At 41.1% G+C, this 17,595-nt stretch overlaps 1 protein-coding gene across 1 annotated transcript in view; it reads left to right on the top strand.

The window, feature by feature from the left end:
* LOC139711747 (uncharacterized) overlaps positions 1–17,595 on the top strand; it is a 50,815-nt gene that overhangs the window by 20,870 nt on the left and 12,350 nt on the right. The window contains exons 3-4 of the mRNA XM_071623602.1: positions 15,227–15,437; positions 16,537–16,670. Coding sequence (XP_071479703.1) covers positions 15,227–15,437; positions 16,537–16,670 — 345 coding nt within the window. The remainder of the gene's footprint in view (positions 1–15,226; positions 15,438–16,536; positions 16,671–17,595) is intronic.

Raw genomic sequence — 17,595 nt, 5'->3', positions numbered from 1 at the left:
TTGCGTTGCTATTTCTTTAAACCTTATCAACTTATTAATCAATTTAGAGTTTAAGTCTATGCGAGCTTCCTTCTTTTCAGTAATCCCGGGTTTCGGCACCAAAATTATGTGACCGGCTGGACACGTCCAGTCAGTGTTGACCTACAATAGCTCAGACTCAATTAGACAAAATCAATCACCTGGTTCTATTTAATAAGGACTGGGAAAAGAAGGAATGCTCAAAGATAATTTTTCTGTTTCTGTTACAAAAAAAAAAGTGTCTTTATTACTTCACTTTGTTGCAGTATTTCAAACTAAGCCAAAACTCAAATAACTCCAAAATTGTAACATTAGACTGAACGCAAAACAAACGAGTTTAAAACAACGAAAAGCAACTTATAGCAAATTAAAAACAACTAATAACAAAACAACACTAAAAGCAACAAGAGGCAATGCAACAACAGCTCTTAAAAGCAACGCAACGAATCTAAAGCAAACGGTTAAAAGTGGCTAATAACAGAGCAACATTTAAAAATAACAAAATGCAACGCAACAAGCAACGAATAACAACGCAACACTGTCCGACGCAGAATACAGCAAGTCCGTGTCCCTTTCCCACAGAAGCTACATAACACAAGGGATGAACCAATCATCTCGTTACTTTACACACTCATATTTACATAACGCAGCGACATGTGTATTTACAATATGTATTTTCCAATATGTGAACATTACAGTACATTGTATTATCTGAATTAAAGCTGGTAATATTTGATTATTCAAGCTTTCGTTGATACGCAATTCATCTGTAAAACCATACAGTTTTGAATGTACGATATGATTGTCGCCTGCAACCAAATACATATGTCACACGGACTCAATAGCGTTAATGCACTATCGTCAAACTTCCATGACAGGCAAACTCTATATCTTCTATCAACAACAGTAACAACATTATTTGATTCAAGGAGGCAAAGCCATCTGAAAAGTAAACTCCAAGAATGCAAAACATAATAATTATTATGTCATAGTAATATTCCGCCTGTTGATTTCATTACCATACAAGATATGAGACACAATATTGAGAAAAAACTATTCACCTCTGACATTACAGCATGTGCAGTGCGCTGGGGTCCATCCACTTGACAGAAGTCTTGGTGTCTTCTAAAATTGACAATGCAAATGAATATACTTTCTTAAATCTTTCCCCATGTTAGGAATCTATGAATGAAATCAAATATGTGCTTGTGTTTATGATGAACAAATCGAATTATTCGACCCAAGCATCGTTCACTCTACTAATAAACCAGTGCTAACTATATTAACTGATAAAATAATGCATCATACAGCGGTTTGAAAGCTATACTCAAAGGACTGATCAGTTGCCTTCACTAGGATAGCACAGTAAGATACATAATTATATACAAAAGATAGATAGATATGTACAATGGAAATATATTTCTATTTCCTATATCTAGCAACTTGAAATATATTGTACATGCGTCAATGGGCGTAGAGGCTTTCCTGCCTGAACTCAATCTTACTAGCTACCTCCTTCGCTCATAATAGAAACAAAGAGCAGCTTGCCTACATCTTCATCAATAGGGGTGCACAGTGCATAGTACACATCAGCCCAAGTCTTTGAAATAGTTAGAGAGGAAGTTTGCCAAGCAGTAAACATAAAAAGAACAGTCTTTGGAATGTAGCCACTGCTTTAAGGCAGTCACCCTTTGTAAGCCGAGGCACCTACCAGCATATTGTATCATCCCCTGTACTGGGGCCAAGTTCATTGTCCTTTGTTTTTAATCCTCTAGCGTGCCTACCAAAATCAACTATAGTGTACATCGGGCTGTGTGAACACTTAGCTTTTATCTCCATACACCACAGCGCTATATTCTATGCTACCCTCTGCATCAAGCACGCTTCTCAAAGTCACATAGAATAAAGATGAAATAAGAAACATCTACAGTCCTTCATCAAGCTTGCTGTAAGTGATGTTCCCTACCAATATCACTTCATATTGATAACACTAAAGCATAGATATAAAACATAGATAGAACAGAACTATAAATTCTAAGTCGCTAATGCACTTCATGGGCAACTGACATGCCATCCTCATTAACCACTCGTTTGTGAATGAAACCTCATCCATTAATTATTTGGCAAAACCAAACACTCTCAAATTATCATGTGTAATATAATGAACACCACATAAATTATGATGTTAATCAATATAAAATATCAAAGACACATCATACAGATGTTCTTACCTTTGTACAAAGGATGAGGGACGGGACTATGCTACAGCCACAGGAGCAGGTTGATTAAAGTGACGTTGCCTGCTTGGACGCCTTCTCAAGAATGATCAAAGGAGGTGCCCCTTCTGAATAACTTTAGGACACGCTTTACCCCCTCACAGGGAGATTCCACTTATGGGGGGGGGGGGTGTTTTCCATGATTATGTAAATTACCTCCTGACCTTACACCACCGTGTATGTACCTCTACTATACAACTAGAGTACTGTGATATATCATGCACCTACATGTGTGGATAGAGAATCAAATAGATAAACATACATATAAATACTACATAATATAATGAGCGAGTGTAATCATCACAGGAAAGGGGGGGGTGAGTGCTGATATTACTGTGACCCTCACATTTGCCACCGTTTAAAACCATTGTTGTCCTCAACAATGTAGATAAGAAAACAACAACATTTAAATTGAATTTAGTCGAGGTCGTATTTGTTGCACCCTGAGGGAAGAGGTTGGGCCTCCATATCTTTGGGGAGATCGTCGTGTTCTCGATGAGCGCCGCTGACGATTTGAATCGACTTCACTGCGCTTCTTCCCTGGAGGATGACTCGAACTTGGGTCCACACGAGCAATACTGCCATCCTCTTCACTCGATACATTTGTACTGTCTTCATCAGCATCGTCTTCACTTTCACTGCTACCCGGCAAAAATGTGCACGCAGTCAGCATATTCCTGTGAAGAGTCCGCTCTCTGCCTGTACTGTCCTCTCTGACAGTGTAGACATCCTGGTCTGGCAGCCTGCGTATCACAGTGTAAGGAGACTCACCCCATTTGTCAGCCAGCTTTTGACGACCTATCAGTGCCTTATGTGCTACGAGTACCTTATCTCCATGTTCAAAGGGAGCATCCTTGGCTTTCCTGTCATACGTGCCTTTCTGCTTGGCGCGAGCACTTTCGGCATTTTCGTGGGCATTTCGATAAGCCTCTTGGAGAGTAAGGCGAAGCTCGTCGACATAGTTGGAGATGGATTTGTCGTCATCTTCCGGGGGTGTGCCGATGAGGTCAAGGGGGATACGTGGCTCTCTTCCAAACATCAAAGAGAATGGGGAAAAGCCTGTCGATGCATGTTTGGTGCAATTATATGCGTGGGTGAGAGACTCAACGTGCTCCTTCCAGTTCGGCTTCTGCGATGGCTCCAGTGTTCCTAGCATATTAAGGAGTGTACCATTGAAACGTTCGGTCATTCCATTCCCCTGTGGGTGATACGGCGTTGTCCTGCTCTTTTGTATGTGAAGTAGTTCACATAACTCGCGTACTAGAGCTGCCTCAAAACACCTGCCTTGATCACTATGGAAGCGTTCAGGTATGCCATAGTGAACTATGTACCTGCTCCACAAAGTCCTAGCCACTGTTTGAGCAGACTGGTCTCTAGTAGGAAAAGCTTGGGCGTGGCGAGTAAAGTGGTCCGTGACCACCAGGACATTCTCTATGCCTCCCCGTGATGTCTCCAAACTAAGGAAATCGATACATACCAGTTCAAGTGGTCTGCTTGACTTGATGGGTTGAAGTGGGGCTTTGGACTTTGCTTCCGTCGTCTTCCGGACAGTGCACCTTCGACACCTCTGGATGTACTGCTGGACTATTGTCTTCATGCCAGGTAAGTAGAATCTGTCCTGCATGAGTGCCAAAGTCTTGTCAAGCCCAAGATGTCCCATTTCAACATGTGCCCTACGGAGAGCCAGCTTCCTCAGACCTTTAGGCAGAACGAGTAGTCTACGATCTCCTCTACTATACCATAGTACGCCATTCTCGCACACGTGCAGTCTATCCCACTGTCGAAGCAGCAAGCGAGCAACGATTGCTTCCCTTCGCAACTGACGTGAGGCTGGTCTCTGTCCGGCTTGAAGGAGCTCGACAACTCGGCTGATAATGACGTCCTCTCTCTGCAGCCGTGCAAGCTCTTCCACACCTACGCCTGCCAACAAAGTAGATGAGCCATCATCATGTTGCTCTGCAGGTGTAACATTAACGTTGTGGCTGGCTGCCGCCTGATGCAAGGGTGAGTCATCCTTCGTCTGCTCTGCTGCTGTATCGACTGGCATGTCTAATGCTTGTTTCACATCTGAGGAAGGGGTCCAGGACACCACAAGCTCCTCCTCACCAGTGTTATTCCCCGTTGTCACCTGCGTCTGGTAGCTTGATCCAGTTCTTCCAGGGCTACGTTTGTTGAATGCACCCACAGACTGCCCCTCGTCTGCAGGTCGAACTAGTTTAAAGGATGCTGAGGTCCACGGAAGCCTTGCGAGTTTTGTCGATTGGGACAAGTCCGTGAATAGTGGCCAGGCTGTCCACAGGTATAGCAAGCATTGCTATGTTGTGTTTGCCCACCACCTCTTCTTCTCCCTCTCCGACTGCCACCTCGGGGAATCCATTGTTGCTGCAACTTACTCTCGAATTCAGCAATCCTCCTCTGCTGGTCTTCAACTACCCTATGGAACAGATCCATATGCTGATGCTGTGTGGCGGCCAGCTCTTGAATACTCCTAGTGAGTTGCTCTATCGTCTGTGCATCCTTCGACGCCTCCTTCACATCTTGCCTGTATACCTGGGCCGAGGTCAGACGCCCCTCTGATTCGATTACGTGCAACTCCCATCTAAGTTCTCGAAATGTCATTTCCCTCGGTCTCATCGGGGCTAGACGAGCCTTGACCTTCTGGTCCCTCAAGCCGAACATGAATTGGGTAGTAAGCATAGCGTCCCGCACGGGCTTTTCAACCATTGCCGCTTGGTCCCCCTTATCTCGTGCGATCCTCAGCTTTGCCTCCAGTGCGACAGCGTACTCGGATGGAGTTTCGCTGGCCTGCTGAGTTCGGGCATAGAAGCTTGCCATGGGCGATGTCGTGGTCCCCGAACTCGTCGAGAAGCTCTCGGAAAGCCAGCGAAGGCGTCATCTCCTCGTCACCACGGAGCTCCAAATTCAGGATGAGGTCCCGCGCTCTTCCCCCTGTGTGCCTAACAATTTCATTGAACTGCATTTGTGGCGGCATTGGGCCCTTAGATTCTATGAAATACTTCATATCACGCACCCAATCCTCTACTTTTACTCCCCCCTTACCTGTGAAGACATTGACACCCTTGACTTGATGAGACACCACGAGCCTCGGCGTAATGAACTGGTCCTGTCTCTGTGTCGGCTCAGGAACGGGGTCAAATCCTGCCATCTGAAGCGGGGTCACAGCTGGCCTTGGGTACTGCCACGTAGCTGGAGTCATCGGCTCCGGCGTCGACGTCGCTCTCGGCATGCTGCGGGGATCGTCTGTTGGAGTTCTCACATCACTCGGTGGAATGGGAGAGGCCATCTTGACGACTAATTAGACAGTGTTGCGTTGCTATTTCTTTAAACCTTATCAACTTATTAATCAATTTAGAGTTTAAGTCTATGCGAGCTTCCTTCTTTTCAGTAATCCCGGGTTTCGGCACCAAAATTATGTGACCGGCTGGACACGTCCAGTCAGTGTTGACCTACAATAGCTCAGACTCAATTAGACAAAATCAATCACCTGGTTCTATTTAATAAGGACTGGGAAAAGAAGGAATGCTCAAAGATAATTTTTCTGTTTCTGTTACAAAAAAAAAAGGTGTCTTTATTACTTCACTTTGTTGCAGTATTTCAAACTAAGCCAAAACTCAAATAACTCCAAAATTGTAACATTAGACTGAACGCAAAACAAACAAGTTTAAAACAACGAAAAGCAACTTATAGCAAATTAAAAACAACTAATAACAAAACAACACTAAAAGCAACAAGAGGCAATGCAACAACAGCTCTTAAAAGCAACGCAACGAATCTAAAGCAAACGGTTAAAAGTGGCTAATAACAGAGCAACATTTAAAAATAACAAAATGCAACGCAACAAGCAACGAATAACAACGCAACACTGTCCGACGCAGAATACAGCAAGTCCGTGTCCCTTTCCCACAGAAGCTACATAACACAAGGGATGAACCAATCATCTCGTTACTTTACACACTCATATTTACATAACGCAGCGACATGTGTATTTACAATATGTATTTTCCAATATGTGAACATTACAATACATTGTATTATCTGAATTAAAGCTGGTAATGTTTGATTATTCAAGCTTTCGTTGATACGCAATTCATCTGTAAAACCATACAGTTTTGAATGTACGATATGATTGTCGCCTGCAACCAAATACATATGTCACACGGACTCAATAGCGTTAATGCACTATCGTCAAACTTCCATGACAGGCAAACTCTATATCTTCTATCAACAACAGTAACAACATTATTTGATTCAAGGAGGCAAAGCCATCTGAAAAGTAAACTCCAAGAATGCAAAACATAATAATTATTATGTCATAGTAATATTCCGCCTGTTGATTTCATTACCATACAAGATATGAGACACAATATTGAGAAAAAACTATTCACCTCTGACATTACAGCATGTGCAGTGCGCTGGGGTCCATCCACTTGACAGAAGTCTTGGTGTCTTCTAAAATTGACAATGCAAATGAATATACTTTCTTAAATCTTTCCCCATGTTAGGAATCTATGAATGAAATCAAATATGTGCTTGTGTTTATGATGAACAAATCGAATTATTCGACCCAAGCATCGTTCACTGTACTAATAAACCAGTGCTAACTATATTAACCGATAAAATAATGCATCATACAGCGGTTTGAAAGCTATACTCAAAGGACTGATCAGTTGCCTTCGCTAGGATAGCACAGTAATAGACATAATTATATACAAAAGATAGATACATATGTACAAGGGATATATATTCCTATTTCCTATATCTAGCAACTTGAAATATATTGTACATGCGTCAATGGGCGTAGAGGCTTTCCTGCCTGAACTCAATCTTACTAGCTACCTCCTTCGCTCATAATAGAAACAAAGAGCAGCTTGCCTACATCTTCATCAATAGGGGTGCACAGTGCATAGTACACATCAACCCAAGTCTTTGAAATAGTTAGAGAGGAAGTTTGCCAAGCAGTAAACATAAAAAGAACAGTCTTTGGAATGTAGCCACTGCTTTAAGGCAGTCACCCTTTGTAAGCCGAGGCACCTACCAGCATATTGTATCATCCCCTGTACTGGGGCCAAGTTCATTGTCCTTTGTTTTTAATCCTCTAGCGTGCCTACCAAAATCAACTATAGTGTACATCGGGCTGTGTGAACACTTAGCTTTTATCTCCATACACCACAGCGCTATATTCTATGCTACCCTCTGCATCAAGCACGCTTCTCAAAGTCACATAGAATAAAGATGAAATAAGAAACATCTACAGTCCTTCATCAAGCTTGCTGTAAGTGATGTTCCCTACCAATATCACTTCATATTGATAACACTAAAGCATAGATATAAAACATAGATAGAACAGAACTATAAATTCTAAGTCGCTAATGCACTTCATGGGCAACTGACATGCCATCCTCATTAACCACTCGTTTGTGAATGAAACCTCATCCATTAATTATTTGGCAAAACCAAACACTCTCAAATTATCATGTGTAATATAATGAACACCACATAAATTATGATGTTAATCAATATAAAATATCAAAGACACATCATACAGATGTTCTTACCTTTGTACAAAGGATGAGGGACGGGACTATGCTACAGCCACAGGAGCAGGTTGATTAAAGTGACGTTGCCTGCTTGGACGCCTTCTCAAGAATGATCAAAGGAGGTGCCCCTTCTGAATAACTTTAGGACACGCTTTACCCCCTCACAGGGAGATTCCACTTATGGGGGGGGGGGGTGTTTCCCATGATTATGTAAATTACCTCCTGACCTTACACCACCGTGTATGTACCTCTACTATACAACTAGAGTACTGTGATATATCATGCACCTACATGTGTGGATAGAGAATCAAATAGATAAACATACATATAAATACTACATAATATAATGAGCGAGTGTAATCATCACAGGAAAGGGGGGGGGGGTGAGTGCTGATATTACTGTGACCCTCACATATATATATATTGTAGGACAATGCCCTTTTGTGTGCAGCTGCAGCCCATCAGTTTATCATTATATTTTGCATACACTTGATGTGTTCACTGTAAATTATTATATATTCCATCATGTACAGTGTAATAAAGATCTAAAAGGGGGAAGTTGGGTGGACAGGATCAATGATTCCAAGTGTAACTTTTTGCATTTTGAAAAAACAAGAACAAAAACAGAATACAAAGAAAGAAAGAAAGAAGAAGAAGAAAAAAATGGAGAAATGATTATACTATAAATATAATTTGTTTCATCTCTCCAGAGTGTGATTCATATTTTAGTAAAAGTATAGGTGTACTGTAAAACGAGAAATGCTCGCGTGCATTTTAATTTCGCGAATTTCACGAGTGCCAACTTTCGTGAAAATAAAATGCACGCAAAAGTTCTTGCCTGCACAATACGCATGGGACGCCAGAGGCAATTCCCGAAAATTTCACGCCGCGAGAAAGGTCGTCGGCTCCAATTCGCGAAATTTTCGTGCCGCGAATATATCGTGTTTTACAGTATCCTCATGCCTCTTTAGAAGTCCCGTTGCATTTATGATCTATAATGCAGAATATTAATTAGATTGATCTGTTGACTCTGATATGCAGATTCAACTTAGCATATCATCATTGTATGGCAATGTCTTGGAAGACAAAGAATACTGTGTTATCAAAATCGATATGAAATTGTAGTAGTGTTGAGACAGTTTTCAAGTAAGTGTGACTCAAAATCCACCTTCTATTGAGTGTGAACTGGCTTTCGTCCTCACCTAAGCCTGGTTGTTCTGCTTAACTTGTTTGATGTTGTATTATTTTTCATTTGCTGTGTCATATATAATAATAATAATAAAAGTATATATAATTCATCCAAGTACAACTCATGATGGTTATGACCATTACACAGGAATCATCCTCCTCATGTCTATTTCATTCAAATTGCTTTCACATCACAGCGCCAAAATTGCTTTTGAGGAGATGTCTCCTGGTCGGCCAGCCAGGAGATAACTTCGGCGGCGATAAGGAAGTGACTTGGGGTCCCCTGGGACCACTCAAAAAAAAAAAGAAGCAACTCCGCTCACCTATTCTCCACCAAATCCCATTAGTGTGCATTCCAAGCTTGAGCTGACAATGAGGAAGGCTAATTTGAATTGATCATATCCCCTTCTCCTCCTTTAGTCTCTTCCTTGAGAGGGAGTGGGTGATAGTAGTTTTATAAAGAGGTTGAAAGGGCAAAAATTTGTGACTAGCGTATCGGCAGTATTGTCACTGTTTTGTGCATCTGAGAGAAGTATTATCTGCTGAGTTAGAGAAAAAATAATTGAAAAAAAACCCTTCATGCATATATTATCTTCCAATCTTCAAGAAGATTACCTTCAGATGTGTAGTTTTATCATTAAACTGTTATTTTCCTAGGTTACTAAAAGTTCAAAAAATTAACAATAATGTATGAAAATGTTACAGAGCTACAATGTACCAAGTCTCCTGTAGTCTGTAAGAGGCTCCCTGAGAATTTAGATATCATATCATGTCCGTAATTAAAGCAGAAGAAAAAAATTCTGATCCGGGAATGTTGGCAGACCAGAGTAGTACCACCTACAATGAAACCTCGAGATTAGATATATTTCTATTACCTCGAGTCCCTTCCTCTCATACTTACGTAGATATATGTATCTGGCTACGGGGAGCAGGGTTTAAAGTGAAAACAAAGTTTTGGTAAGGGATTGAGAACCCGTCTGGCACCATTTCATATTTGCTCGCAATATATCGAAAGAGTCTACAAAGAAACTTACCTGGCTGACGCGATTTGCCAGGATGATGAGTCGTTTTGGAGTATTTTGAGAAAAATAATAAAAGTCGGAAAACCGACTTTTATTCCGGAAGGATCCAGACTAACTCGGTCTCAGGGAAAACTCGACCCTATTTCAGACAATTTGCACGCAGTTTGTGATCGCCATATTCTACTGTAGGCATATAATACCCAATACCAAACGAGGCCTAACTGAACAGAGAGGAAAGTGCGTGCTAATCCTGTACAAAACAAATGGACAGTGCGCGGTCCTCAAGCGATACGCACATCACCTCAGTTGCTGAGACGCGCTGTCATTTAAGTTTTTGTTGTTGTTTATCAAGCGTCTTTGATTGTTTTTAGAGGTGCTTGATAGGCGCACACTAACTTTGCATGCGTGCCAAAGAGGTTTTTTGATGTGTGCGTTGTGACAACTCGGACCATTACTGCGAGTAGCCAGAACGTGAAGCGCTATACAGGCCGTTCCCATAGTACAACACTGTACAATCCAGAGGGACAACCAAGACAACTCAGCCCGCCGTCAAAGCGAGGCCGAGTTATCCCCGAGTCCGAGTTTAGCCTGACCCCGTTCGGGTAAGTTCTGAGACTGAACCTTTTTGGTTAATATTTCACATTTTTGTCGTTACCCATCGAATATTTTGTTATTACAGCGTTATTCCGCACATTTCCTAGGCTTACGTTCACATTTGGGAGCGAAATTTGACAACTTTTGCAGGCGTACCAGAACTTTGTGTGAGCTTTAATAGATGGTTGCATACCTCGCTGACTTTGCACTGTGTAATCTTCTCGGTCACAACAATAAATGTTCACGGCAACACATGATATCAGTGGGTTGCCGCAAAACTTCATCTTACTGTAGTGCATGGTATTTCAGTGCAGAACAGGAAAAGAGGAGAATTGTCAAGATCTTGCAGCATTTTTCTTTTCTTTTGAAATATTAGAACCGAAATGACAAAAGAATGTAGAAACCCAGCGTTTTTTGCCAAATTTGTGACGGTTGGGAGATTTGCTTCAGCTTGCAAATTTCTCGTAAATCTAGTTATATTTCCGTGATATTTCTGTGTGTACACACACACACACACACACACACACACACACAGAAGACAGCAAAAACTATAAGCATATCTGATATTCAGTGTGTAATTCCTGGTCGCATTTGTACAGTAGCTAGCCAAAATCATGTGTCTTCCTTGTACATCACTCGTATGTGTACATTATAACTTGTTGAGGAATTTATCTAGATGAAAAGAGGTGTGTGTGAGGATGGATCAAGTGGCAAAGATGGTACAATGTAGTTCCACTATCGATTAGAGAGGATATGTGATGTCCTTATCTGTGACAGATCTGCACTTGTGTTGTAAATAATGACACCCATTGATATACCTCAGGCCTTCCGTTGGCTCTGTGAGAATCGTGTGTCCAACGTCATTGACCGGGATGTGTCATTGGTGGTTTTCACAGTACCGAGTTTGGATATCAAATTTGAGACACGATTTGAGCGAAATACACCACTAGAATCATAATTCAAATGATGCATTTTGACCGTGTGTATGCAAACTGGAATTTTGGAGGCTGAGTTGAATGGTAATGCAAATGGTAATCAATTCAAATGACAGTCTGAAGGTGTTTTTCAGTGACGATCTCCAGACTTTATGGAAAGACACAGTCGTGTGTAAGGATTGACCTCCAAATCGTGTTTGGGGGGGGGGGGGGGGTCGAAGCTTAAGGTAACCTTACAACCACTTCACAGAAAAACATACTCCTTACGGTACTGCTCAAGAGAGATTGATGGGAACTCAGTAAAGAGCCATACCTCCTCTCCTTGCTCTGTAATTCAAAACTGCAGAATCTGCAACTCCTTCCTTGCGCGTGTGTACAGCATGGGTAATTCCATGAAGTTGGGGCACAAAGTGTTACATTTTAGCATAACTCAATACTAATTATGCTATACTCTTTATAGGCTTTACATTTGTATTGAGACCATACATTTTCCTGGAAATTTTGTTTCATTCAGACTCAATTTTGATGAAGTTATTTAAAAAAAAAGTAACGGTGTCCTGTAGCATCGTGACGTGTCCATGTAGCATCGTGATAGTTAAAATCTGGTCCTAAAAGACAAATTAATGCAATAAACTTAACCAAATTTTGATATAATATGCATAATTACTGGATTAGTCAGATAGCTAAATATCTTAACTCTCCTTTCCACAGTTTTACTTTTACAAGAAAATTACACAATGTGTCACTATGTCCACCAAGTGTAACAAAAAAGGACACCGCGTAGCATCGTGATACATTTTGTAATTTTCTTTTAAAATTAAAACTGTGTTCAGGAAATTTGAGATATTTAGCTGTCTGACTAATCTAGTAAATATGCTTATTGCATCAAATTTTGGTCAAGTTATTGCCATAATTTGTCTCTTAGGACCAAATTTTAAAATTTCACGATGCTACATGGACATGTCACGATGCTACAGGACACCGTTACATATTGTTTAATAACTTCATCAAAATTGAGTCTGAATGGCACAAAATTTCCAGGAAAATGTGTGACCTCAATGCAAATGTAAAGCCTACAAACAATAAATGTATAGCATAATTAATATTGAGTTATGCTGAAATGTATTTTTCAAATATCACGATGCTACATGGACACTGCCCCAACTTCATGGAATTACCCACATACGTGTATGAATGATAATTCCTACCGTAATTGTAATCGTTATAATTGTAAGTCAGCATTGCAACCATGCCTTGATCTCAACCCGTGTGAAAACGTGGTCATGTATGTGCACATGTTCTTGTGTGTTGCAGCCAAATCCTGTCGGTACAGTGAAGTGCTGAATGCAGAGCAGTGACCTTGAAAGTGGAGTAAAGAACACCAGATCACTTCCTGTTGATATGTAGCATCAGTGGCAAAATCCAAGTACACTTGTAGTTCCTTATTGATGTACTTGTTTCATTAATATTGTATTATCAGACAAATGTGATACAGTTAAGAGCCATTTGCTGGGAGGATTACCAAACAAGGATAGGTGGGGCAAAGGGAAATGACGTTAATACCGCCTACTTCCAGGTTTTTGCAGGTGCAAGTAGAGTCATTCACTACAAGAATCACCTAAAAGGGTCATAAAGATCAATATTACAAACGATTTTGGGTATTAGAAAATGAGTATACATCGTTAATATGTTTCAAAAGAGTGCTCTAAAATATTGTTTACTTGATTTTTCATCTATATATCATATATGTATATTTTTTTCTTTACATCAGGTGATCAAGATCATGTCTTTTTTTATTGTGACACATACTTCCCTATCCAACACTACTGCCTCGGTTGTAAACTTGCCCATAGGGAACAAGTCTTCAATTCCAATCAACATGCTTAATCGTTTGTTTTTTTCTCCCGTTAAATTGACTTTTTCATGTCATGTGTCATTGTGTCTGGTTCTATTAGATGAGTTTGGTGCACCGTTAATCCCAACTTACGTACGTCTTCATCAGATAGGTCCTACATGTAGCAGCCTGCGCTCTTACGAGAAGTTAATTGCCTCATGTCTTATTACAGCAAAATCAGTTTGGTGCCATGGTAATCATTCAACCATTTGCAATCCCAAAAATTCGTCAAATGCAAGCACACACACATACGTACACACACACACACACGCACACACACACAAACAAACAAATAAACAAGCTCACTCACATTCATGCACAAACAAAGTAAAAAGAAAATGAGAAAAGCAAAGTGTCGAAAATTTGAATTAAATTGGCTTGGATAGACAACATATGTTGTTAGGTCAAGAGTATCCTAATATCACTTGTGTCCGTTTGTACATGAGTCACATGTGAATGTATGAATGTATTTCCTTTTGCCTAGTGCTCAGGTAGAATACAGTGTCACTTCCCCAGTGATTCACTGTAAATGATACACGTACTAACGATATAAGGACATCCTTTTCTGGCTTTCAGCTACTGCAGCATGTGCTTTTCATATGAACTACAAAGGGTTCCTATGAATTTAATTCAGTAATTTTATTACTCTACCCTATGCAAATTATTTATAATGAATAGATTCAACTAAAGATTTTGGCCAAACTTTGCAGGAATCATCATGAGCACCATGAGGGAGGGAATCTTAATTCGTAAAAAGTGTTTGGTACCCCATGGGAGGGTGAGGAGGCTGGGATGGAGGGTCAAATACCCAAAGTTAGGAGGGTGTTGGCCAGGGGGTCTTTAATAATCCCTAAATCTCCAGATCTTTTTAAACAGTTTGCCTACAGTGGAGTGCCAAGAAGGGCAAGTACATGTATGCTACTCAGGTGAGCACTAGACCCGTGGGGCTCTTGTTTTAATAACATGAACTTGGAGTGGTCTCTTGCCCTCTGCATTATAACAGCAATGCTATCTTGTTATGGTCATAGTCAAATCTGATCGTTTAAATCAATAACATGTTTTGCAATAGCCCTGAATGAATTCTGATGATGATTACTGGGAAGTTATTCATATTCATGAAATGAATAATTACGCAGTACCCGCTGCATGCTATAAGGATTAGAACCAACACTTGCTTTCGGGCGGAGCTCGGTAGTTTACTGTAAAAGTGGATATTTTCGCGTGACTAATTTTTCGCGCTTGGCTGGGTCAGAAGAGTTTCGTGTTTTTAATTCCGCGGAATCAAGACATCATGCACGGGAACGTATGGTAGGCAAAAATATTCGTGTGCTTTTATTTTCGCGCTAGTTTGTGGTTGCGCAGAATGCGCGAAAATTTCAACACCGCAAAAATTTCCACTTTTACAGTAGTGGAGATGATGCCTGTCCGGAGATCGGGAGGTTGAGGCTTCGAATGCTGCTCGAGTACGTAGATTGTACGCCCATGATTTTTTATCATGGGTACTACTAAAATACTGATCAATTCAGTGCTTATTTACGGCGATGTAGGGCAATTTGTCAATCAGTTGCAGTACTAAGGAAGTTATTCCAAACTTTTCAGCCCTTTGTGTTCTCAGTTCGTTCAATTACAATATGTATGAATGGAAACTGATGATGCTATTCTGTGTCTTCTTTGTTTCCACCTATTCCCCCCCCCCTTCCAATACTGTCTCCCCTTCCCAAACCTTCTGCCCAAAACACAGAACATTCAATTCCTGATCAAAGCTTCCCTGAACATCCTCCACAACCTGGCCAAAGCCCCCGGTAACCGGCACCTGTACCGGGAGGAGCATGTGGCGGAGAAGATGGAGCCGTTCCTCGAGGATGACCCCTACCTCAAGGCCATTGGCATGATGACACTGGCCTACATTGTGGAGGAAGGCCAGGAGGAGATCCTCGCCGAGAAAGGAACAAGTAAGTACAGTAAACAAGGAAGTTTCTTACCTCAGTTAGCATAATATGCTTTCACAAAAAAAAAAATCAAACAAACAAACAAAAAAACAAAACCTATTCGGCCACAAGTATCTGTGATCCTGTTTCAAAATGAAGTAGTATAAATGCTTAAAAAAAATTAAAAGGTGTAAAGATGATTTTGGGTGTAAAAGTGATTTTGGGTGTAAAAATAATTTTGGGTGTTATGGCATTGAGACAGGCTCTGAATAGAGGGATATCAGTCTTAATGTCCGTATGGCTTTCAACTTAATGCACAAACCGTTCCCTGTTTCAAGAATCTCACCATTGCGGAGCAGGAAGAGTGCTAATCCACAGTATATGCCACTACAACAGACCTTTTTCTTGGGCGATCACCTGCTACATAAACTCATTGAAGTTGCATAAGTCATTTGAATCACTGGCCTACCCATTTTATGCCCCAGCTTGATGGGTATCATTAGGGTACGATTAATGTCGGAAGAGTGCCACTCTAGCTCCTGACACTCACTGCTCTGCTGACGCCCCTACGATGGTCCTCTTCCTCATTGGGGTCCGAGGACATGTTCATGAATATTAATGACCATCCAGTGGTCAGTGCATGCTGTCAGTGTCACAGCATCTTGTTCACACCATTCTTCTGGACCGTCCTGATTTGTGAAGGCAAGCCAAACAAACAAGAACATAGAGGAAAAACATCAGGGGTAATACAGGGTGATATATAAATTTATTTCCCCCTCCTTGGTTGGGCAAGCGCATTTTTGAACTGTTGCAGAACACTTGGGCAACCATTGATTTTACTTGTTCCAAAAGAAAGTCCAATAACACAGGAAAATGATGTACTGTAGAAGTGGATATTTCACATGAGTAATTCTTACTGCTCTGCTGAGTAAGATAAGCTTTGTGTGTTTTTGATTTTGCAGAATCAATTCATTACATTGTAGTCTATGTAACGATCAAAAATATTTGATTGCTGTTATTTTCGCTCTAGTTCTTGAGTTGAACATTTTCAACACAAGTTGCGTGAATTTTATGGTTATTGAATTTCTTTTCATGTTCTTTGGTTTTCTTTTTTAATTTGCAGACACCATAGAATACCTGGTGGAGATTCTGAAGGAGGCACAGGGCGCCAAGGACAAGAGATGTCAGGGTCTGTCAGACACGGAGGTAGCTGCAGGGCTCGCCAGGCTGGCTGTACATGACAACAACAAGAAGAAAGTAAGTCACACTCCGTTTATACTAAGCAAATAGGGGGTTCTGAAGCCTCCTATAGCAGCCTTTCAGCTCAGTATAAACAGAGAAAATTAGATCAGATCAGGTCAGGTTCTGAAACTACCTACTAGGGGTGGTTTCAGAGCCTGCTATAGCAGCCTCTGAAGCAGTGTAAATGCTAAGGGGTTCGAGAAGCTGCTTTTTAGCAGACCCGGAAGTTATCGCGGAAGGTTTATCGCCGGCTTACATAAACAACCCAGTGGTCTCGACCAATCCCTGCTTAAGAAAGCCTTTCAGCTTGCACTTGCATCATGCATCAGAGGGGATTTGTATTAGCCGGTTGGGCCTGCTCTCTAGGGTCTGCTTTTGGCGAGCAGTATAAACAGACAAGAGGCTGTTCTTTCAGAGTGGGCTTTCGAACCTCCTCGAGGAGGCTCTGAAACCCACTCGCAGTATAAATGGGGTATCAGAGGCCCTGATCCACACACAGAGACAGAGGGTTTATCATTGACGCAAGTGGGTTTGTCAGTTGTCAGTAATACAAGTGCTCAGTTCTCGTCTTTGTAAGGATAGTATCTTTGACAAGATTGTATTGCACATCATGGCAATACCCACCCCATCTAAATACAGGTTAGTGATGAGGTTAGAGTAAAGATTAGGGTTAGGGCTATGTTAAGGGTTAGAATTTGAATTAGGGTTAGGATTAACTTTATCATTACATTTAGGGTCAGAGGGAGGGTATGGAGTACTGTATACGCCAATATTTTCGCGTTCAGATATTTTCGCGAATCACGGTATCGGTGGCATTTTCGCGTGTTGTTAAATTCGCGATTGATACTAATAGTAGTAGGGTCTACTGCCAAGCCCGAGAAACACATTCAAACACTTGCCAACATACTTGTAGCGTTTTTCCATTTGCATTGTGACTTCC

This window comes from Diadema antillarum, unplaced genomic scaffold (genome assembly GCF_040938485.1).
Source record: "Diadema antillarum isolate AM-2024a unplaced genomic scaffold, OU_Dant_1.0 seq00001698_RagTag, whole genome shotgun sequence".
Lineage (NCBI taxonomy): Eukaryota > Metazoa > Echinodermata > Echinoidea > Diadematoida > Diadematidae > Diadema > Diadema antillarum.
Note: the sequence above shows the minus strand (reverse complement) of the source record. Positions and strands in the feature narration are given on the sequence as shown.